Source organism: Rhinoderma darwinii, chromosome 8 (genome assembly GCF_050947455.1).
Source record: "Rhinoderma darwinii isolate aRhiDar2 chromosome 8, aRhiDar2.hap1, whole genome shotgun sequence".
Taxonomy (NCBI): Eukaryota; Metazoa; Chordata; class Amphibia; order Anura; family Rhinodermatidae; genus Rhinoderma; species Rhinoderma darwinii.
In genome coordinates this window covers 9859541-9883674 of record NC_134694.1, presented here as the reverse complement: position 1 = coordinate 9883674, position 24134 = coordinate 9859541, and the positions used below count along the sequence as shown (strand labels likewise).

The 24134-nt window shown below is 47.1% G+C and overlaps 1 protein-coding gene across 2 annotated transcripts in view; it reads left to right on the top strand.

The window, feature by feature from the left end:
- GRIPAP1 (GRIP1 associated protein 1) overlaps positions 1-23697 on the top strand; it is a 52061-nt gene extending 28364 nt beyond the window's left edge. For both annotated transcript variants that reach the window (XM_075835006.1, XM_075835005.1), the window contains 5 exons: positions 4111-4238; positions 7179-7301; positions 8662-8755; positions 15540-15694; positions 21100-23697. In XM_075835006.1, coding sequence (XP_075691121.1) covers positions 4111-4238; positions 7179-7301; positions 8662-8755; positions 15540-15694; positions 21100-21189 — 590 coding nt within the window. In that variant the 3' untranslated portion in view covers positions 21190-23697. The remainder of the gene's footprint in view (positions 1-4110; positions 4239-7178; positions 7302-8661; positions 8756-15539; positions 15695-21099) is intronic.
- The last annotated feature ends 437 nt before the right edge of the window (positions 23698-24134 follow it).

Sequence of the window (24134 nt, the reverse complement as noted above, 5' to 3'; positions counted from 1 at the left end):
TTCTAGAGTACTGCAGGATTATTCATAGTACACACTGTTATTCGGGAGTACTGCAGGATTATACATAGTACACACTGTTATTCGGGAGTACTGCAGGATTATACATAGTACACACTGTTATTCGGGAGTACTGCAGGATTATACATAGTACACACTGTTATTCTAGAGTACTGCAGGATTATACATAGTACACACTGTTATTCTAGAGTACTGCAGGATTATACATAGTACACACTGCGTTATTCCGGGGTACTGCAGGATTATACATGGTACATACACTGTGTTATTCCGGGGTACTGCAGGATTATACATGGTACATACACTGCGTTATTCCGGGGGTACTGCAGGATTATTCATGGTACATACACTGCGTTATTCCGGGGGTACTGCAGGATTATACATGGTACATACACTGCGTTATTCCGGGGGTACTGCAGGATTATACATGGTACATACACTGTGTTATTCCGGGGTACTGCAGGATTATACATGGTACATACACTGCGTTATTCCGGGGGTACTGCAGGATTATTCATGGTACATACACTGTGTTATTCCGGGGTACTGCAGGATTATACATGGTACATACACTGTGTTATTCCGGGGTACTGCAGGATTATTCCTGGTACATACACTGCGTTATTCCGGGGTACTGCAGGATTATTCCTGGTACATACACTGCGTTATTCCGGGGTACTGCAGGATTATTCCTGGTACATACACTGCGTTATTCCGGGGTACTGCAGGATTATTCCTGGTACATACACTGCGTTATTCCGGGGTACTTGGTTGGCAGGCGCGGCGTGTACGTGTTTCTCGCACTCCTCTCCTCCCGGCTCTGCAGTGCGAGGCTCGGCCTCCAGGGACGTCTCGTTATCTCCACATCATTGCCAATACTCGGCTGCCCGGTTATAAATGGAGCTGTCAGGGCTTTGTTTTCTTCCTTTTATTCCTGACACGAAATATCCAATACTCGGATTCTCTGCAGTGGAGCCGCACGCTGTAAAGTGATCCTGCTGCAGCAAAGCCTCAGCCCCCGAGTCAATGAGCGCGTCCGGGGTCAGGCCCATTTCATTGCTGTCTCGTCACCTGGGGCTTCATATATTTCTGCCACTCGGCTGCGTGTTCCCTGCTTTATCATCACTGCAGCCCTGAGAGACGTATACTATCCATAGGCATTGGGATTTAAAGGGCAAGTGACCCTTAACAATGATCCCTCCGCTCACAATCCTAACATGTGACGCATGCGCTTGGCAGAATTTCTGAACTAATGGATGCCGGATTGAAGGAATCTAATTGCATGAACCTATTATTAGTGGAAATGCTCTTTCGAAACATTCTCTCTGCAGTTTATATTTTATAGGTTCCGATTAGATTATTCTGATTTCTAGTATTAACACACAGACTGTGCTCGCCAGCGGTATAATAAAATAGTACATATCCCAAACATCTTGTGTACAATGTCTAGAAACCGGGTCTTCAGCAGAAAGATACGGTCCTCAAAAAAGTACATATGATTTTTGTGAATTACCTAGTAAAATATTTGTGACCACTAGGGGCGCTGTCCTATTGAAATTGACTGCACATTTCCCGTATATTCTGAAGTATATTCATGTATGAAAAAAAATAAACTATTTGGAGATTCTTACAGGACGTTATTGCCAATCAATAGGAGAAATTGCTACGCCATGACTTCTAATGCTGTAACATTAACCCTTGTTCTGCATGAACCGAAAATCGTTCTCAAGTCAAGCCCTCCTGTCAGGCTGCTATCAATTCTATGCATTTATTAAAAATTATGTCTATACCCGACATAGCTGGGTGACATCCTATAAGTCCGCCAAGCCCCCCGACTTAAAAAAAATATATACTAAAACTGTTTGCTTCAATGTAAAATTCCTTCAATCCGGCATTAAATCTTATACGTCATTGCAATCAACTAGATCTGCCATTTAAAGTGACAGTACAGCAAAAGCTGAAAATACAACTGTATCCCGGAGTGGAGGTGCCTGTCCCAACCCCAAAGTCTTCCTTGCATGGTTGCTGCCACTCGGGAGCTCCACAGGTGTCTCCTGCCAGGCTGCTCCTGTCTGTACGTTCAGATCCTGTATTTGATGTGAGCATGACGCCCGTAGATCTGATCAGCAGGGACCTAGTTTAGAACTATACAATGAAGCCATAAATATTCCAGGATATCCCAGCAGTAATGCACGGACCTCGGGAGGTGCGTCTCCCTCTTCTTAACTGGATTTTCCGTTTTTGTTTTTTTTTGTAAGTGGAGCTTAAAGTTTGTCAACTTTTTAATACACTTTGGGTTTCAATTCATCACCATTATTAAGATCTCTGCAATGTAATCGGTTTTGTTTACTTATAGAGGCTGTCGTGACCATGTTCTGCTCACACAGCTGCAGGGTTTGTTACAAAGGAGACCTCTAATATAGTTAGCAAGCTGCACAGCTTATGATCAGGACAGGGATTTTACCTCTGGATGTAAATGGGAATGTTTCCATTCACTGACTGCAAGCAGGGCAGCACAGCACCATTCATTCTGGCCTTCCTGGGTCATGAATATAAGGCCGAACTGAAGTGAGTACTGACACTTCAAAAGCAGAGAAAGCTGGGGGGAATATTACAGCATAACCATGCAGATTTTTACGCCATTCAGGGTGTGTAGAAAGCTGTGATCGATGGTATTGTATATGAGTCGGGGACCAGTGTAGGAGCGGTCTTCTCCCTGTATATGTATGCGTATGTACAGCTTCCCTCCCGATCCTGCCGGGCTTTATTCATGGTTTTGTGTATGTGGGGACCTCGCTCCCCGTCTCCCGCCTCCTTCGTCTCTCTAGCGCAGGCTGCTTCGTCTGCCCCGCCACTCCTTCCTTCATCATAATCCCACTAGAAGCATTAAGACTTTCAACAGAGCATTAATATTTCATTGCTGTGATGAGTCAGGAGGTGGGAGGCAGCAACAGCCCAACCCGTTCTTAAAAAAAAATCAGGATGGAAAGTGCTGAGCTGAAGTAAAACTGGACTCTATACACAGTGAAGGCTGCACCAGGAGGAGGGGGATGAGGGCACAAAAAATTCAGAGATGTTCCCGTGACACTGTATAGTGCGGGCAGTGACTGGAGTCCTGTGACACTGTGTATAGTGCGGGCAGTGACTGGAGTCCTGTGACACTGTGTATAGTGCGGGCAGTGACTGGAGTCCTGTGACACTGTGTATAGTGCGGGCAGTGACTGGAGTCCTGTGACACTGTGTATAGTGCGGGCAGTGACTGGAGTCCTGTGACACTGTGTATAGTGCCGGCAGTGACTGGAGTCCTGTGACACTGTGTATAGTGCCGGCAGTGACTGGAGTCCTGTGACACTGTGTATAGTGCCGGCAGTGACTGGAGTCCTGTGACACTGTGTATAGTGCCGGCAGTGACTGGAGTCCTGTGACACTGTGTATAGTGCGGGCAGTGACTGGAGTCCTGTGACACTGTGTATAGTGCAGGCAGTGACTGGAGTCCTGTGACACTGTGTATAGTGTGGGCAGTGACTGGAGTCCTGTGACACTGTGTATAGTGCGGGCAGTGACCGGAGTCCTGTGACACTGTGTATAGTGCGGGCAGTGACCGGAGTCCTGTGACACTGTGTATAGTGCAGGCAGTGACTGGAGTCCTGTGACGCTGTGTATAGTCGGGCAGTGACTGGAGTCCTGTGACACTGTGTATAGTGCGGGCAGTGACCGGAGTCCTGTGACACTGTGTATAGTGCCGGCAGTGACCGGAGTCCTGTGACACTGTGTATAGTGCAGGCAGTGACTGGAGTCCTGTGACGCTGTGTATAGTGCGGGCAGTGACTGGAGTCCTGTGACACTGTGTATAGTGCGGGCAGTGACCGGAGTCCTGTGACACTGTGTATAGTGCGGGCAGTGACCGGAGTCCTGTGACACTGTGTATAGTGCCGGCAGTGACCGGAGTCCTGTGACACTGTGTATAGTGCTGGCACTGGTCATGGTTCGTTCATGGTGGCTATGGGTTCAAATCCTACCTAAGCAGCTTCATGTGTGTCTCGCGTTTCCTGGGCATTTCTGGCTAGTAACCCACATTCTTCTTTGTTTTAGGTTTGGAGGACCTGGTATTGGCTGAACTCAGTTCTCCTAGTCGGACACAGACCGGCGATAGCAGCAGCGTCTCCTCCTTCAGCTACCGGGAGATTATGAAGGAGAATGCAACCCCCAGCAGCAATAAGGTAATGGTGTGTATAAAGTGCGTGCGTGCGCGCGCGCTAAGTCAAAAGTCAGGAACCACCCAAGGTCCCATTAGGCCATAGACCAATGAATGTACCCATGATGGATGCTGCCCTAAAGCAGTGGACTCCAACCTGCGGCTCCCCAGCCGCATGCTGAGGGTTGTAGTTCCGAGGTTGGAGACCTGCGCCCCTAGAGCACAAGCACCGCCATCTTGGATTCCATTGTAATGGGCTCTTTCCTGACATTGGACTTTCCTTGCGTGGTAATCCCACAAATATTTCCACTATCTGTAATGTAAAAGCTTTTCATCATTAGTCCTTGTCCTGTGACATGTCAGAAGTTTAGTAATTGAGGGGATAGTGAAGATAGGACTGTGTAATACAGCGAGACATAGCTCAGATCTTACTAGACCTATTGTGATCGCTCGGATGACTTCCCTCCAGACGCTCGGCTCTCCTTACAAGGGAAACCATATAAGCAGGTTAATTGGCTTGCAGGATCTTTGCTCTGGGTTATTGCGTGCGGCAGGGGGTGGACTGTGATGAATTCATTCTCTTTACAGCACGACTAAGTATATTTGGGATATAAAGAAAATGACAGATGATTGTAATGCTGTCATGTTCTTTAGTTGCCACCCAGGGGTCTGATCACTGAATTCCCCGGCAAGAAACATTAAAGGGTTTGTAGGACATTCGAAAAATGTCCTTTTTTTCAGAAACAGCGCCACTTTTGTTTCTAGGCTGTGTCTGGTATTACAGCTCAGCTCTATATTCAAATGAATACTGCAATACCAGATACAACCTGTGAACAAGAATGGCGCTGTTCCTGGGGAAAAAAAACAAACCTATTTTTAGGGCTGGAGTTTTTATCTTTCCAGCTTTCCCAGACTCTTCAATGTCCAATTCGCCAAGTAATGCAAAATTACCTCCCACATCACTACATTATTGTTAACCAAAAGTATAGGAAATACGGGTGACAACCTGTATGGGAGCTGTAATGGCAGCTTCTCACCCAATTTTTCCAAAAACAGCCACGGTCATTTGGTAAAATGGCGGAGAATGATGACCTCACGACAAGCCCTTAACACGAACCCTACAAATATGTTTGTTTTTCTCCCCCCAAGAAACAGCGCCAATCTTGTTTACAGGTTGTTTCTGGTATTGCGGCTCAGCTCTATTCAAATGAATGCTGCAATACCAGACGCGACCTGCAAACAAGAGTGGCGCTGTTTCTGGGGAAAAAAATTATATATATTTGTAGGGCTGGAGTTAAGGGCTTGTTATGAGGTCATCATTCTCCGCCATTTTACTAAATGACCGTGGCATTTGTGGTTATGTCTGTTTTGGGAAAAATTGGGTGACGATGCTATTACAGCTCCCATACTGGTTGTTACCCAGGTTTCCTAATCCATTGGTTAACAATAATGTGCGGATGTAGGAGGCATTTTAGCATTACATGGCACATATGACATTCAGGAGTCTGGGAAAGCTGGAAAACATAAGAAATGGCTAAAAATAATTTGGGAGGACAAGGTTTAGAATAATAAGGGATTTTTAGGCCTCATTCACACGACAGGGTCTGAGTGTCGGCCGGGAAAATCGGCCGTTTTTGGCCGATTTTCCCGGCCGGTTTGCATCCGTTCCGATTCCGTTCCGGGCCGTGTTGCCGTTTTTACCGGCCGATTTGGACCCGATTTGCATCCGTTTTTTCCCTGTCCGTTTTAAAATCGGATGAATTTCATTTAAATTTGTTGCCACACACAGCCCTTTGTAGATAATGCCACACAGCCCCCTGTTGGTAATGCCACCCAGCCCCCTGCAGGTGATGCCACCCAGCCCCCTGCAGGTGATGCCACCCAGCCCCCTGCAGGTGATGCCACCCAGCCCCCTGCAGGTGATGCCAACCAGCCCCCTGCAGGTGATGCCACCCAGCCCCCTGCAGGTGATGCCACCCAGTCCCCTGCAGGTGATGCCACCCAGTCCCCTGCAGGTGATGCCACCCAGTCCCCTGCAGGTGATGCCACCCAGTCCCCTGCAGGTGATGCCACCCAGTCCCCTGCAGGTGATGCCACCCTGCCCCCTGCAGGTGATGCCACCCTGCCCCCCGCAGGTGATGCCACCCTGCCCCCCGTAGGTGATGCCACCCTGCCCCCTGTAGGTGATGCCACCCTGCCCCCTGTAGGTGATGCCACCCTGCCCCCTGTAGATGATGCCACCCTGCCCCCTGTAGGTGATGCCACCCTGCCCCCTGTAGGTGATGCCACCCTGCCCCCTGTAGGTGATGCCACCCAGCCCCCTGTAGGTTGCACCCATCCCCCCCCCTTCCAGGAGAAGTCACTGACTTCAATGTCCATATATGGACAGTGTAGTCACTGACTTCTCCTGGAGAGGAATTCCCTGCCACAGGTCGGGAATTCCGCTTCAGAAGTGAGTGACGTCACTCTGTCCATATATGGACAGTGTAGTCACTCACTTCTCCTGTAGCGGCATCCCCGGCCGGGGATTGGGGATTCCGACTCCTACAGGGAGCAAAAAAAGACCCTCCTCCTCCTCACATGCACTCTGCACTGTGAGGAGGAGGAGAGAGAGCGTGAGTGACGGTAGACCCGGCCATCACTCGGGACACATTCCGGTGATGGCCGTGTATTACCCGGCCCCATAGACTTCTATGGGAGCCGGGCGGCCGGGTAACCGGCCGAAAATGGGGCATGTCCCATTTTTTTGACGGCCGGTTTTGCCGGCCCGTCGAAAAATCGGTCGTGTGAATAGCCCCATTAGGGGTCTATTGTTCCTAATGCAGCCGGGTGCCGGCCGATTTATGAACGGCCGGCACCTGGCCGGGAAACCCTGTCGTGTGAATTCCGCCTTAGAGTAGAATTGGTGCGTTTTCATGCTATGTCATAAAGGGAGACCAGTCCTCAATACCAGATTCTGCTCTAGTCTAACAGTGGGAGTCCGCAGTCCCAGCCACAGAGACCGGCCGAGCTGTCTGATGAGGAGGTGTCCGACCTGTTCCAAAGATTAGCCGAAATCCAGCAAGAAAAATGGATGCTGGAAGAAAAGGTAAACTGCCCTTGTCGCTGTCTGTTCACATGGAAGCCATCATGCCCTGTTTTTTCCTTACAGTCGACCTGTTAAAGGTCCAAACCCCTGCTGATAAGTATATAATCCTCGGGGTCTGAGCTCCATTTTTATCTGATCTAGAGCTCCAAATCCCCTGCTTCCCTTCACACAGTCATAGAGCTACATGATAACATTCTGACTACCTGCAAAAACCACTAGAGGGAGCTCTCTGTAGACATTACTGTTATTCAGTTCATTGGGAGCGGTATAAATCATGTATGGCGTTGCACTCTTCGATTTTGGCCTGATCAATTGCAAACCACATCCCGCAATATCTGCTGAGCGTCAATGACAAGAAACGGCTGACAAGTCACTGCCACCATATTGATATTAATCTGACATACTTAAAATTTTGTGTTGTCAGGCAGGCCCTATTGTGGTGACCGTTGTGTGGCCTCCCAATGTCAAACTCCCATCAATGATATACAGGAACTGTGCAGTAGGTGAAAAACCATCATGATCTAGTGCTGCTTATCTATAGCTGAAGGTTTGTTGCAGTGTATCAGACCAGGCAGTTCTCTTTGAGCTAAGCACAGGTGCAGCGCAAATCTCTCCGGTTTTAGGCTCCATACTGACAGCCCTTACTTGCATTGATTCATGGTAGCAAACTGCAGCTGTGTTTAAAGTCGATGTAGGTCTGTTTCTATTCACTTACAGCAAGCAGTTTTCTTGGACATGATGAGAAAATGAAACAATGTATATTAGAAATTTGCGGAACAATTCATTGTGCAATAAATGAGCTTTATTTACATAAGACCGGACAAGCTATGTAAAGGGGCATACGGTACAAGGCACGTCAATGAAGTGGTTAATTGTTCATTGCTGGCTTTTCTTTTATCCGAGCAATGCACAATGTGAATCGTAAAGATACAGCGCCACTCCTGTCCATGGGCTGCTTCTGGTATTGCAGCTCGGTTCCATTTACTTGAGCCGCAATACCACATATGGACAGGAGTGGCGCTGTTTCTGGAAAAAATAAATGCCGGCCCTTTTTTGGAGTCTCAGAGCTCTGTCTACACGTTCCTCCTTTTTTTACATGTTTGCCATCCGTTCCTGGGTAAGAAATAAGTTACCCGTCTCTTGCTTCTGTGGCGTGACGCTGATGGCGGTATAAACAAGTCTTGACCAGGCGGATGCCGGCTGCGTTACGAAGACTTATGATGTGCAGAATGTTTATAGAGCCGGTTCATATACATCTGTATCGCGCGCTCACCGCAGAGTCCGGACGCATCATCCTTTATTTTTATCTCTCGCCAGTGCTGACCATGGATTTAATGTGGGTTTTATGTCTCTCCTGCAGGTTAAGCACTTAGAAGTGAGCAGCGCGTCTATGGCTGAGGATCTGTGCAGGAAGAGCGCCATCATAGAGGCATACGTCATGGACAGTAGGATAGGTGAGTGCCCCGTGTGATGGGGGTTATGCCAGGCATGCTGGGAGTTGTAGCTATGCAGCTCCTGTTCAAGGATATTTTTTGTCGCTTTAGCAACCCGGGTCGATAAACAAACATGAATGAAATAATACAAAGGTGGGTCGGCGCACACAGGCCCCAATCACTGCATACAATTCAGTCAGAGAAGAGAAAAGAAAGGGGGGAGGGGAAAGATGTGGAATTAGGAGAGGGGGGGAATCGCCACAGTCCTCACTCCGTAGGTGCGTCAGGCCATCCCAGGAAGAGGCAAGTGGAGTACTGAGGTATCAGTGAGCCATTATGGATCCAGTGATGTCAAGTCCCGGAAACGCCTAGTGATGTCATTAATCTGAGAAGTGAGGCCCTCCATGCGCCGCAGGTCCTCAACTTGTTGAAACCAGAGCTAGGGAGACGGGGGTTCCCGACTTCTCCACCGAGCCGGCTGGCGTGAATGGGATAGAGAAATCTGAGAAGGTGGACGCAATTCTCCATACCTCCCGCCAGAATTGTAATTCTGACCGTCCCAAACTGTCCGTCAGACTAGGTTTGAACTCCGGGGGTCCCAGAATTGGCAGCATGGGAGAAGGATGTGACATTAGGTGGTCTATGGGACTCTTAATCACCGCCAGCATCGGGGAGATAGTAGGGTGGGAAGGGGAGATGTGAGGGGGAGCATTTAGCCAGGTGGTGACGTGGAGTAGGGAAGGGAAAGTTGGAGAATCCAAGGAAACCCAACACTTGGTATTTGTATGTCTTTGTCAGTCAACCAACCGAGTACGGTGTGAAGCCACAAAATAAGCGTGGATGTTAGGAAAAGCGACACCACCTGCCTCCTCGGGCCTATAGAGAATCGCCTTGGAAATTCTACCCGGCTTGTTATTCCAGATAAATTTGGTGAAACGAGTGGCTACCTTGTCAGAGAAGGATCGGGGAATGTGGATCGGTAGGGCCTGCAGGAGATATAAGATCCTAGGTGGACCGTTCTGAAACCGGGTGAAGGTCCCTGGTATCCAATGGTCTAAGTTTGTTTGAGGGACTGAAGGAGAGGAGGGAAATTTACTTGATGGAGCCTGGAAGCGTGTGAGGTTACATGGATCCCGAGGTATTTCAACGTCGAAGAGGACCACCGGAATGGATAAGGAGGAAAGGAGCGTGGGGGTTAAGGATATATTGAGGGCCTCCTATTTTTGAAGGTTGATTTTATAATTGGAAAGGGTCGTGTATTGTGACAATTCGGAGAGAAGATCGGGGAGGGATACCAGGGGTTTGGATATGAAGAAGAGCAGGTTATCCGCGTAAGCCGCAACTATGTGCTCCCGATGGGGACCCCCGAGACATCCACGTTCTGACGTATGCAAGAACCATCTTTTTGTTACTGACACGTTTCTCTTGTAGTTATAAAATGGGTCAAAATATTAAAATAGCATCAAGCTGAGAAAAAAAGAGGTCAGGAGTTGAACATAGGGGACTCATAACCTTATTCATACCCCATACTGGATCACAATCCGAGCTTCACACTTCAGGGGACCCGGTTTTATTTCTTATATATCTGATGATTTTATTTATTATCAGTAAAGTTTCTGTATATTATCTAATCAAATATGACTTCTGAGAATGTGTATATGGTGCACGTGCCAGGTTGGTGCCCATTACTGGGTATTCTCAATGCTTATGATATTTGGTTGACATCCGGCGTCTTCTCCGTCCCCACACATTAGACCGTAAAGCTGTCCATCATAGACGTCAGGTATTTGTTGGCAGATTTTGCCAAGTTTGACTGCCCACCCACATCAAGGAGAAATATATAGAGGTATATATATATGTAGGAGGTATATATATTTATCTGGTGTCCACCTATTTCACTCTCCTGTTGCAAAAATGGGCACATTCTGCTGAGCTGTTGGCCAAACGAGCTATAGTATGTCAGATAAACGTGAATGTACACCTTTTAACACACTTTGATTTTTTTTAGGTCCAAAATTCTAAACTGATACATTTTTTTATATAAATTGATTGCGGTCAGAGCTCTGTCGTTCTAATACTGAGTTCCGGCTTAGACATAGTCAAAAGATAACAATCTAACTGCCTGCAGCCACCACTAGAGGGAGCTTACTGTATACTGTTTTATAATTGGGTTTAATGTATAAACCGTATTCAGTTAGCTCTTCAGCTCCCTCTAGTGGTGGCTGCAGGTAGTCTGCCTGTTATTTTTTTAACTCTAGGACAATGCAGTGGATTTGGCGCTCTGTATAAAAAAAACAAACAAAGGTCTGACTACGAATAAAGCCGAAAACGTGACTCATTAGAGAAGACTACCCTTTGCCAATCATCGGTGATCCAATTCTGATATGGCCGTGCAAATTGAATCCTTTTTTTCCAATGCCCCTTTGTTGGCATAGGAGCAGTGCCCATCTGTCGGCTTCGGAGCCCCATACGCAGTCGGGTTCGCTGAACTGTTGTTTTAGACACGTCTGGTCGCCCCCTGTTTGGTTTTCACGGTGATCTGCTCCACTGTAGTGAGGTTTGGCCCTCGCGCACCTTCGCAGCCGACGTTCACCTCTCACATCGATGGCAAGTGGTGCTCCGCAGTTTCCATGTCGGTTATTCCCAATGGTGCCATTTGTGCACTCACGATACACTGTCACCACAGCAGCACGCGGACAGTTCACAAACTGCGCTGTGTGAGAAATGCTCCACCCTGGGCCCGAAAGCCAAAAATCATCCCTTTTTTGCTTCACTAATAAATCGCCCCTTTTACCCGGGACAACGAGTGATATGTGATCAGATTATCGCACACCTTATATACCCACCAAACCCACGACACATCACTTCCTGCATGGTCTACTCGCTGCCGACGTCGAAAATAGGAGCTCATAATAATGTGACTCGACTTTGTATATATACACAATAATATTACTTCCCTAGAAGCCATTCTCGCGGTGTGCTGCAATGTATTCTGCTGCATCTGTATAAAGTAATTGTATAAATCACACTCATTCATTGATTGAGACATTATTACCCCGTTACAATGGTTAATGCGTCCTAAACGCACGACGCTCCTGGATCGCTGTGGTAAGACGCAGGGGCTCCTCGTGTTTATTCCGGAGCGCAGCGTGGGTGTAACCGCTGCCAATAATAAAGCTTTTTTTTTTCTTCTCCTTACGGTTATTTACTTGTGTAAGCCATCGCTCGCAGTCATTAAATAAACACTTTCCTGTAGAGAATTCAGCAGCTCGCAGTTCACGTTCACTTATTGCCAGGCGCTGTGGGTGTTTGAGCGGATGTAGATGAGATGCCAGCGCTACCGTTCCTCCCACCACCTGTTTGCCAGTCTGCGTTGGCATCCCTGCCCCCCCCCCCCCCCCGCCTCCTCCTCCTCGCCGGCTTATGTTGGCTCGTCTCACGCTATCTGTCCTTGGTTTGTCACTGGATCTTGTTACCTCTTCACTTGCGTAGCCTCAAAATGTGACCTACAAACTTATCAAAGACATATCTGCTCCTCAGGGGCCTCCTCTCGCTGTATGGGAAGATGCCGTACAGGAGTTTAAAGAGTGGGGTTGTTGTATTTGTAGAGCATCTCATCAAAATGTCACAGAGCTGCAGTACCAGACACGGCCTGTGGACAGCGGTGGTGCAGTTTCTGGGGGGGGGGAAGCAGATCCTTTTTTTTTTTTTTTTAAATCCTGGACAACCCCTTTGACAATCACTTTGAATGTCCACCTTTTAACATATTAGGGTCCAACATTCTGCACTGATTAATATCAGAGTATATCATTATGTTGGACGGGGCTGTTTTTCCTGATACAGAGCTTCAAATCCCCTGCATAGTCGTAAACTTAAACGGGATAATTAGCCACCACTAGGAGGAGCTAGGGAGCTTATGGCGCACTGTTTTCTAATTGGGTTCAAATAATGTACAGTGTAGTGAGCTCCCCCTAGTGGAGGCTCCAGGCAGACAGAATTTTAACATGTAACCCTTTGTCTATGCTGGGGATTTAGTGCTCTATATCAGCAAAACTAGTCATCAACTGCTATAAAGATATATCATGAAATCGGTCAGCACACAATTTTAATCTCGATTAAAAAATATATACATATATATGTATGTATATAAATATATATTACCTACACCCTCTGAAGTAAATCTACCTGAGTCGTTTCTTTATGGTAGAATCCAGAACTGCTGAGCTCTACAGATAAATGGAAAAAGATTCACTTAAGATTTTAACAACTTAATTAATATTTCAACAAAATGTAAGTGAAATTCGGAATGATGCTTAATACCTGACATACTGAAAAGATGCTGGTGCAGATAGAAGAAACTCTCACAGGAGGGTTTACCCATAATCCCACCGAAAACGCCCCATTTAGAAAGATAATCTCAGTGTAAAGGGTTAAAATGACCAGAGCCATCGATTCGGAAGATGATCTGAACCTCTAAGATGTCTGCAGAAACCATGTCTATTATCGCTGCGGTCGTAAAGTGAGTGGAGCGCCATGTGGGGGTAGCCGTGTTTTATTTTGCTATGATGGGAATGCTTTCATGGCGTGAAGGCCTCTCGTACTGTTGTGGGTTCTCTTATATTTTAAGCGGTGTTGCCATAATCCAGTCACCGTTTTCTTCCTATGTTATTGAAGAAATTCAAAAGATTAGTTAATGGAAACCACTAACAAGCTGCTGTTGATGGATCTGTTATATGTGCTTCTGTTTAGTTCTTTGAGTACATAATGGTATCCTGCTGTGAATGGGCTGTCAGTATAATTGAGTTATTAATGCTCTAATAAACCCTGCAGCCCAGCTCAATAACACATGAATATCTAGTGCTGGGGTCCCCTGTTCTAGCGCAGCAGACGGACCCCCCAACTAAGTAACATTTATCATCTGTCCAATGTATAGTGGATAAATCTTTTTGGCTAGAATACCCCTGTTAATGTTCACAAGCAATAATTGAAATAAAAAATAAATTCATAAGTAGGTCCGTCAGCGACCGCAAACCTACTTGTCGACGGTTTCCAATTAGCAAGAGATTATATTTCTCACTCACTTCTGTAATAGGTAAATGAACAAAATGCTATGTGCTGAAATCTGCTACAGGTTGGCGACAAAGAAGAATTCATGTCTTGCTCGATTTGTAATTCTCAGAAATATAATTGGCTTTGCTGTGATGTCATCATGTGACATGAGCAGGAATTCCATACAACCCAGAAAGGTTTTCATTGATCTTTTGGCATGGCCGCGTCCTACTTTCCATACAAGACATTATTAATAGATCCACTAAAATAGATGTACTAGCGCTAAGTTAAAGGAAACCAGACTAATTCTCTTCTATAGTTAGAGATATAATATATTAAGGGGCCAAAATGTACTGACATTGATTCTCAGGAAACACTATCCCTGGCCTTGTTCTTTAACACATGCTCTAGTTAAGACCGACATTTCAGTGTTATATAGCCTTGTCTCGAGAGGCGCTAAGTAGGTCTTTGGCAGCAGTCTCGATGTGATGAACAGTAATGCTGCTTTGGCTCGGGTAGATTAGGGGTTAAATATCTCTGTTTGAGCCTCCTATCTTGCAGGAGAAGGGTCGTCGTCGAGTACCATGGTCATGTAAGGTACATGATTATGCAATGCTGGGCTCTGGAAAGAACGCTATCTGGGCAAACAAGGGTTAATTTTTGCTGCATCGGACTCTACCCGTAATGTGTGCAGGAGGCGACTTTCACTAGGGATTTAAGGGCGTCTAGCGCAGATTAGGTAACACGCTGATTTTATAATGTCTGGATGCCTGGCGGTTGCGCTGCCACCGTGCTTGGTGTAAGACTGTCAGTCTGACATATGTTACCGCTGGAGGAGCCTGACGTGATCCCTGCTGCTCCTAGTGATCGAACTGCGTTGGGTGGACAGAATTTTGATGACTTCAGTCGTCTCGTCTTGAGGAGTGTCCGTGCCAACGTGTTATTGGTGCCAGTCTATTTCTGCCCTGACCATGCTTATGTTAGGGGTATATTATGCGTCGAGCACAGTACCCCCTTCCCTGAGCCCTACACCTCTGCCCTGTAAGTATACCGTAGCGTCAGGGGACTCAGCTGAGCCTAATGCAGTGTCAGGCTTCCCCCCCTCATCCTATATCACACAGTGATGCATGGCCTCGACCCCATCCACCTGATCGGAGACTAACAGGACCTGACACGCATTGTGGATTTTGAGGCCGTCAGCAAGTGGGGGGCTGCAAGGTGTGAATAATTTAGCTGCAGGAAGATTGGCTGATGTTTTATTTACTAAGGCATAAAATGGAGAGGTGAGGGGTGTGCCATGCAGCCGAGGACACAGCGGGCAGACGAGTGTGGGCAGATTCAGCTTCTGGGAATATGGATGGACATTAGAAAAACCTGAATTATTTACATTACAATCAAAACATCAATGTATGATTCCCATCTAATTCTAGTGGCAGAGGCCACGGGATGAGTAGGACGGAGACCTTCTAGTATGGTGGAGATCTTCACCGGCAATGAATTTGGCACATACAATGGAGCTGCCATCTCCTACTTGGGACACGCGTCTGTCCTCAATCCTCCCTGCACATCAAGAACCTTAAAACCTCCACTCTATAGTATTTCCATGTTTAGGATGAAGAACCCGCTTCCAGCAGATGGTTGTAGAGCTTTGTGTAATCCAGCCACATGGACCAACATTGTATCTTCTACTGTCCCGTTCTCAAAGTCTTCTCCTCGTTCCTTCAGGTGTAACGCTCGTCTTTTCCTTTTCTTGCAGATGTTTCGGCCATGCACGGGCAGGTAGATCGCAGCAGTCTTAGCAGTGTCCTCCGAGATCTGGTGAAACCAGGTGATGAGAACCTGAGGGAGATGAACAAGAAACTGCAGAACATGCTGGAGGAACAGCTCACAAAGAACATGCACCTGCAGAAGGTGAGGGCATGATGTGACTCCAGAGTACTAGTAATATAATAAGTGCTAATAGAGATTTCCAGGGTAGGAGAGACTGCTAGCACTCCCGAAGAGACAGGGAGAACACCAGCATGACCGGAGAGACTGACAGCAAGCATGGAGGAGCAGAAAGACTTCTAGCGTGCTAGAAGATACAATGAGACACGCTGTGCCATTATTCTGCGAGACTTAATGGAGCCAACATTCTGGGACTGGCAGTGCCAGTCTGCTCTTGACTGTCAAAGAAGGTAATCAATATACTGGGTGGGGGCCTGTTCACATCATGTTTTGGCCCTACGTTTAGCGTGTACATTGGGAAAGCTCCCTAGGTACACGCTAAACGTGTCCATAGCGCTACAATAGCCCGACGAAGAGTGTCCCTTTTGGTCTCTGTCGGGCTGGTATATGTCGGTATACTTTTTTTTTCTTTTTTTAAGAATGGGATACCCTAGTATTTTCATCCTGTGGGATCCCGCAAAAAAAATAATGTATACTGCGCGGTATACGTTTTGTTTTTTTACATGGGAGCTTATCTGTGATGGATGCCATTATATGGCATCCGTCACAGTTATGTGTTAAATGTATACCTTGGGAGCTTTACGAGGGCCGGAATCCCATGGAAAAGCATCAGGCAGCATTTGGCCCGGGGATTCTGGCCCTGGGGAAGCCTCTGACATCACTGTCCATGTATGGACAGTGACTTTAGGGGCTTTCAACTACAGAGTCCCCGGCCAGAGCATCATTACCACTCTGGCTTTGGAGTCCGGGACTGAAAAAGCCCTTAACTTCACTGTCCTTTTATGACTCTCTAGGAGCAGAATCCCCGGGCAGGGAATTGCCGACGCTCTGGCTGGGGATTCTCACATTACAAAGCCTCTAAAGCCACTATCCATATATGGACAGTGACTTCAAGGACTTTCCCAAGACAGGAGTTTCTGGCCACAGCGCTACCGATGCTCTGGTCGGGGACAATAGTTGAAAGCCCCTGACACCACTGTCCATATATGGACAGTGAGGTCAGGGGCTTCCCCGGGCTCACTTCTTAAAAAAGCGCTGTGCCCAGGGAGTTGGGGCTTCGTATCTATCTGTATGCTTGTACAGTGGGATACGTTGGTACCTTCCGTCGGAGGTATACGTCAGGACTCATTGACAAGGAAAAAAGTGTGATGTGAACAGGCCGTGAGCGTGCTCCCTGCAAAAAGGGAAACTTCGAACACACTTTTGTATGTCTTTCCTATTTTGCCTTGCATACAAGGCATTCTGGGAAAATGTAGCCTACACTCCAAGCACCATGACTCGATGATCAGGAAAATAATTGATAGTCATTTTATACATCGAGCATGCACACTTCTTAACCAAATGGAAACGTTACCATTTTTAAAAAGTGACGCTTCATCTAGTTCGTTCCCTTTTTCTTTGTCTCCCTCACTCCAGTGTCACATAGCCCCCCCCCCCAGCACCTCTGGGGTATTCCTGACTTCTGCAGCATAGCCTAGGTCTCCTCTCGCTTGATGTTGCTGAGGCAAGTAATAGGCTAGTGCTTGGGAGAGCTCAGTGGAAAATAAGCCACGAGGCAATATCCGTCTTATCATTTTGCGAGACTTATAATCAATACTAGGAAATTAGCATTTTAGCAATGTGCTGATACAGGAGCACTCAAGGGATGTCCATGCCGTCCAGGGGCCAATGCTAGTGAGAAACGCTGCTCTGTGCACTGTCCTGGACTGATCACCGTGCGTCGTGAGCCGCTGATCATCGCTATATAACAGGCCTTACTGCAAACGGAGGAAAATGATAAAATGATATGGCTCGTCAGACTAGACCAGTCTGGATGTGTAGCTACCAGTAAAGTTACGTGGTGCCACCTCTGTTGGCAAAAGTAGATGACCTTCGGACAGTAAGTGCTGGCATCCAGGAGGTCACTGCCCCTATGGGGAGCAGTAGTCGTATACACAGTGAACCCCCGTGTGCTGGACGTCTTTACAGCTGGTCAATTGAGACGCCCGCTCAGAAATACCATCTGCCGTTACCCAAGTGGCCCCATGGAAGTCCGTGACCTCCTGACACCCAGCGGTTCCTGCCCACTGCTTACCTGCCTATGCCCAATAAAGAGCAACCCATACCGCACACTAATTGTGCTGCACATAATACAGAATGAAAAGTCAAATATTTCTCCCCACCCTCATACGTTTAGGCCCATACAGAAAAAAGAGCACCTAGAGGGTGGCAAATGATAAGAGTAGTAGTAGAACAAGTTTTCAGAATATAAAAGGCGAGAGAGTTAATATAAAGATGCAGGTCTGCTCAATGGAAAGAGTTAGTCGCGCAGCAATGGAGGGATCTGCTGTATTTCTTGCCCCGTCAGAACCAGGTAGTACAAGTCCCCGGTTATGTTACTGGAGAGGGAAGGCTATCAATCAATCAATCGCAGAATCTTAGTAAAACCTTTCTGAAGTCATAATGATGGAGCTTTTTGCATCGAGCCCGACTCACAATGTCCTAGCTCAGCACTGATCCTGGTGCACGGTAAAAGGGATAATTCATTTATGGCCTGTACAAAAGCTTCCCGTAGACGATGCTGTAATTTACTGTGGATTTCACCTTTTTTTTTTGTAGTAGATGTCACACACTGAATATTTCTTATTATTAGCAATGTGTTTTTATAGGGGCTCTATGACATTAGAAAAAAGGACTGCTCGTTTTCCTGAAACAGCGACATTCCTGTCTATAGGCTTTGTCAAGTGAATCCTGCAATATCAGATACAGACCAGTCACTACACCCACAGCCTGTCCCCTCCAGTCACTACACGCACAGCCTGTCCCCTCCAGTCACTACACACACAGCCTATCATCTCCAGTCACTACACACACACACACACAGCCTGTCCCCTCCAGTCACTACACACACAGCCTATCATCTCCAGTCACTACACACACACACACACACACAGCCTGTCCCCTCCAGTCACTTCACACACACAGCCTATCATCTCCAGTCACTACACACACACACACACACACACACACACACACAGCCTGTCCCCTCCAGTCACTACACGCACAGCCTGTCCTCTCCAGTCACTACACACACACAGCCTGTCCTCTCCAGTCACTACACGCACAGCCTGTCCTCTCCAGTAACTACACGCACAGCCTGTCCTCTCCAGTAACTACACGCACAGCCTGTCCTCTCCAGTCACTACACCCACACAGCCTGTCCTCTCCAGTCACTATATGCACAGCCTGTCCTCTCCAGTCACTACACGCACAGCCTGTCCTCTCCAGTCACTACACGCACAGCCTGTCCTCTCCAGTCACTACACACAGCCTGTCCTCTCCAGTCACTACACGCACAGCCTGTCCTCTCCAGTCACTACACGCACAGCCTGTCCTCTCCAGTCACTACACGCACATCCTGTCCTCTCCAGTCACTACACGCACAGCCTGTCCTCTCCAGTAACTACACGCACAGCCTGTCCTCTCCAGTAACTACACGCACAGCCTGTCCTCCCCAGTCACTACACGCACAGCCTGTCCTCCCCAGTCACTACATGCACAGCCTGTCCTCCCCAGTCACTACACGCACAGCCTGTCCTCCCCAGTCACTACACGCACAGCCTGTCCTCTCCAGTCACTACACGCACAGCCTGTCCTCTCCAGTCGCTACACGCACAGCCTGTCCTCTCCAGTCACTACACGCACAGCCTGTCCTCTCCAGTCACTACACGCACAGCCTGTCCTCCCCAGTCACTACACGCACAGCCTGTCCTCCCCAGTCACTACACGCACAGCCTGTCCCCTCCAGTCACTACACGCACAGCCTGTCCTCTCCAGTCACTACACGCACAGCCTGGCCCCTCCAGTCACTACACGCACAGCCTGTCCCCTCCAGTCACTACACACACAGCCTGTCCTCTCCAGTCACTACACGCACAGCCTGGCCCCTTCAGTCACTACACGCACAGCCTGTCCCCTCCAGTCACTACACGCACAGCCTGTCCTCTCCAGTCGCTACACGCACAGCCTGTCCTCTCCAGTCACTACACGCACAGCCTGTCCTCTCCAGTCACTACACACACAGCCTGTCCTCTCCAGTCGCTACACGCACAGCCTGTCCTCTCCAGTCGCTACACAACCCCAGCACACACTTTTAGACTTGTAGGCTATTTCTTGCAGTTTTTACTTTCTTGGGTACGAGGAGGACATGAGAAGGTCAAACAGATCTCAGGCTGCCAGTGTGCAAGGAATCCATTCCATTGATTTTCCGATTGCATAGAACCTGCAGCCTGGGAATAGCAACATGAAAAGCCTCTTCCTACTGCTGGGAGAAGCAGATTTCTGAAGTGTCGCCTTAACCTTCATGTAGGAAGCATTGTGGTCCACGTGACGGACATGATCACAGATTACTGGGGGGGGGTGTATGGTCAGCATAGATGAGTGATCGGACTCCTCCTCAGGTGGTGGTCTTTATGCTCTTGACATTAGTTATACGGTAAAACTTATTCTAAATCTCTACTTTTTCTATGGCCTATGTGTGATACTACCTACTGAGCGGTGTATCTAAGCCTATCATGTGTAATACTGTCTGCTGAGCTGGTATATTTAAGTCTATGACTTGTGATACCTTCTACTGAGCTGTGTATCTAAGCCTATCATATGTGATACTTTCTGCTGAGCCAGTGTTTTTAATCCTATCATGTGTGATACTGTCTACTAAGCTGTGTATCCAAGAATATCACATGTGATACCTTCAGCTCAGCTGGTTGTCTAAGCCCATCATTTGTGATACTGTCTGCTGTGCCTGTGTATCTAAGCTTATGTGTTATGCTGTCTGCTGAGCAAGTGTATCTAAGCCTTTCATGTTTAATGCTGACTGCTGAGCCGCTGTATCTAAGCCCATCATATGTGATACTCTGCCAAGCTAGTGTATCTAAGCCCATCATGTGTAATATTGTCTGCAGAGCCAGTGTATCTAAGCCTTTCATGTGTAATACTGACTGCTGAGCCACTGTATCTAAGCCCATCATATGTGATACTCTGCCAAGCTGGTGTATCTAAGCCCATCATGTGTAATATTGTCTGCAGAGCCAGTGTATCTAAGCCTATCGTGTGCTCTTCTGAGACCATGTCACACAGCACTACGTTCCCTATGTAGTTACGCTTCAGTATGGGGGGGGGGGAGGATGTAGCACCTCCTAAAAGTCAGATTTGCCATTCAGAACAGCTGAGCCCCGTTGGAGGGGGAATAGTGACCATATTGGTTTTCACCCTTCTTTCCCAGGAACAGATCCAAACAGCAGAACAACATATTTTATAGTCGCACAACAGAAAAGAACGACTCCCGTGTGTTACCTCCGTGATTAACTCTTTCTCCTTCTCTCGTGCAGGACCTAGAAGCTCTGTCCCAGGAGATTGTCCGACTCAGCAAGGAATGTGTGCCCACCCATGGGAGCCCCCACACCCCCGCCACGAGCTGAAACCAGGACTGCGGCTTTACTTCCACCGTCTCAAACCTCCCACTGGTATAGCAGCCCGGTCTGATTTAGTTGAACTGTATGTGGGCATTTCCCCCAATTTTAGTCTTAAGTCCCCCCCGTCCCCCCAGGCTTGTGCGTTCATTTTTATCTCCTAGGAGCATTTTCTCTTCTGGATGTTGTGGAGTCGCAGTGAGTCCAGGTTATAATGCCCCCCCCCCCCCCCCCTCGCCTCTCAATTTTCATAGGTTTCCGATTTATTTTCTTCTCTTATAAATTAATTTTCTGTCCATGCTTAAAGATCTACTGCCATGTATAACGTCATCTGCTAAAGCAGGTCTTCAATCATTCCCTGGCCTTACCCCTCACATCCGCAGATCCTACGTGTAACTTTAATGGATCTTAAAGTGAATGTCCACTGTGGAGAACCATTTTATCTAAATTGGTCCAGCATTCGGTGCTGATTCATTTCTTAATATACCTTTATAGCGGTTGTAGATGTTTTTCTGATAGACATCTCAACTGCCCTACGTTGACTTAGAATTAAATGATTCTGACTGCTTGCAATCACCACTAGAGGGAGCCGGTTACATACTGTTTTATTATTGAGCTGTTAAGCTCCTATGCTCCCCCTAGTGGTGGTTGCAGGCAGGTAGAATTTCATTGGTTTTAAAGAGTATCATCACTTTCTAAAAGATTTTGATATGTGATAGAGACATATCAGAAGTTTTGATCGGTGGTGGTTCGGATGCTGAGACCCCCACCGTCGCTGAAACGAAGGTGCAGAAGCGCTGCGCTAAGCGTCCTGCACCTTCCACCTTGTTAGACTGAGGGCGACTTACAAAGAACATCCATGATCCGTCTTTAGCCTAACAAGGAGCGACGAACACAGCCGAAGTTTCAGGGCGCTCAGCTTAGAACTTCTACACCTTCGTTTTAGTGACAGTGGGGCTCTCGTCACCCGGACCCCCAACAATCAAAAATTCTGTCTCCTATGACATATCAAAAGTTTTTTACTCTTTAACTTCTATGTCTATGCAGGAGATTTCTGAGCTCTGTATCAGAAAAACGAAGATCTGCGACCGCTATAAAGATTTATTAAGAAATGAATCAACCTAAAAATGATATGGTCTTGAAAGATGGTCGTTCACTTGAAGTTGGCCATAGACTATGCCAAGTCTACTCCATCCTGGTCTGAACGCCTCTCCCTGCCACTAATGCCATGAATACCTGTGTAATCTGAGACAGACTGGTTGCTATGGACGTGCTGCCTGGTGACCCTGTTTAAAAGGCTGTGGTTGTTAGGGAGAGTGTTCATAGTAACCAGGCTGACCCAAATGATTTAGCTGTTAAGTTCAAAGCCGGATTGACATAGAGGGGGAAAAAGGAATAGCAGCTAAGCAGCAGTCATGTCACCAACATTTTCATCTCAATTTGCTTTATTTATCAGAATTATTATTTTTTTTTAAATTACTTCAGGTGGAGAACTTCTTTAAAAGAGATTTCACTCAGATATATCTACTGTTATGTCTTATTTTAGGGGCACTGTGCTGGGACCCCCCAGATTCTCATCATGAAGGTGCTATATAAAGTGTCCAAACTCTTTTACTATTGATTAGATGTCACTTGGAATCGCTGTCACGTTCCTCTTTTGCAAGCGCAGGATTGGAGATTCTGAGTAGCCAAAATGGCTCCTTCATTTTCGGAATCTGCCTCTCCCGGCTTACAACTACCCTCACCAATATTATCAGCTTACATGCCAGAAGCTAAATATAGGTGGAATGCCCCTTTAAGCCTTAAAGGTCTAGGCAGGTCTGTTCACTTATATACGTGTATTTAAGCAATTAATTTTTTGTTTAGCGCTCAGTGGGGGAGGAGTGAGGCCTGGAGTAAAAAAACAAAAAACCTTGTATATTGCATTAGTCCTGTCACCTATACACTGTAGACTCGGACATTTTCTAATATTAGACCGTCGTGTCTTCATGTGATCACTGATGGCTAACCCATTGGCTGCAGACCTTTTCCCACCAACAAAATGGCTTCCTCTAACGTGTGCAGGACAGGCTTCTAAAGAGATATCGCTGGGTCTGTATATAATGTTATGTGCTATGCTCTCTGGCTCGGACTGACGTGTGGATCTGCTATCTATAAATATATATTTAATGCTCCGTAACTTGTAAAATGACTTGTGTGTATATATATATATATATATCATTCTCGTGAGATTGTGTCCGTCTTGCAGCAAGGACAGGGCGGACCACGTTACACTGGAGGTATGTTGGCCGTCCACGGCCGGTGAGCAGCGAACTACGTCTTTTATTGACTTTTTGTTTTATGGACACTTTAGTTTCTTTATAATATAAAGTACAGATCTGCATCAACGTGGGCAGGAACGGCGCCTGCAACGCATCACGAGGACGTCCAAACAGCCATATTCTAGGGTCACGCATGCCACCTGCCAGCACAGGACTGCAACATGTACGTGACTGGAAATAAAGTGTTAAACATTCACACTGGTGTCGATTTGTTTCATGTCACGTTGTTAAAGGGGACCCGACGTTCAGCATTGAGTCGGCTTTACTTAGTGACCGACCATAATTTATTCAAGGTTAATTACTTTATTATGGTGAGCGCTGCTTAATATTGAAGGTCTCCGCACCACCTCTGGTTCGTGCGTGGATTCAGCTTCATCCCACAAGACGTGGCCATTTGACCCACGCTCTTTACAGAGAGTCCGTCACCTTCCATCTCACATATGGATTATTCATTACCATTAGTATCCTCCGCAATATCTCTGCTGCCTGATCTCTTAACTGCTTAAGTCTTGTAAATACTCTGCTTGCTTTAGCGTTGCCATGATAGCAGCAACAGACTAATTCTGTATTGCCTTCCTGTCATGTGACCTCCACTCACGAGAACACATTCATAACAGTGGCGGTCACATGACA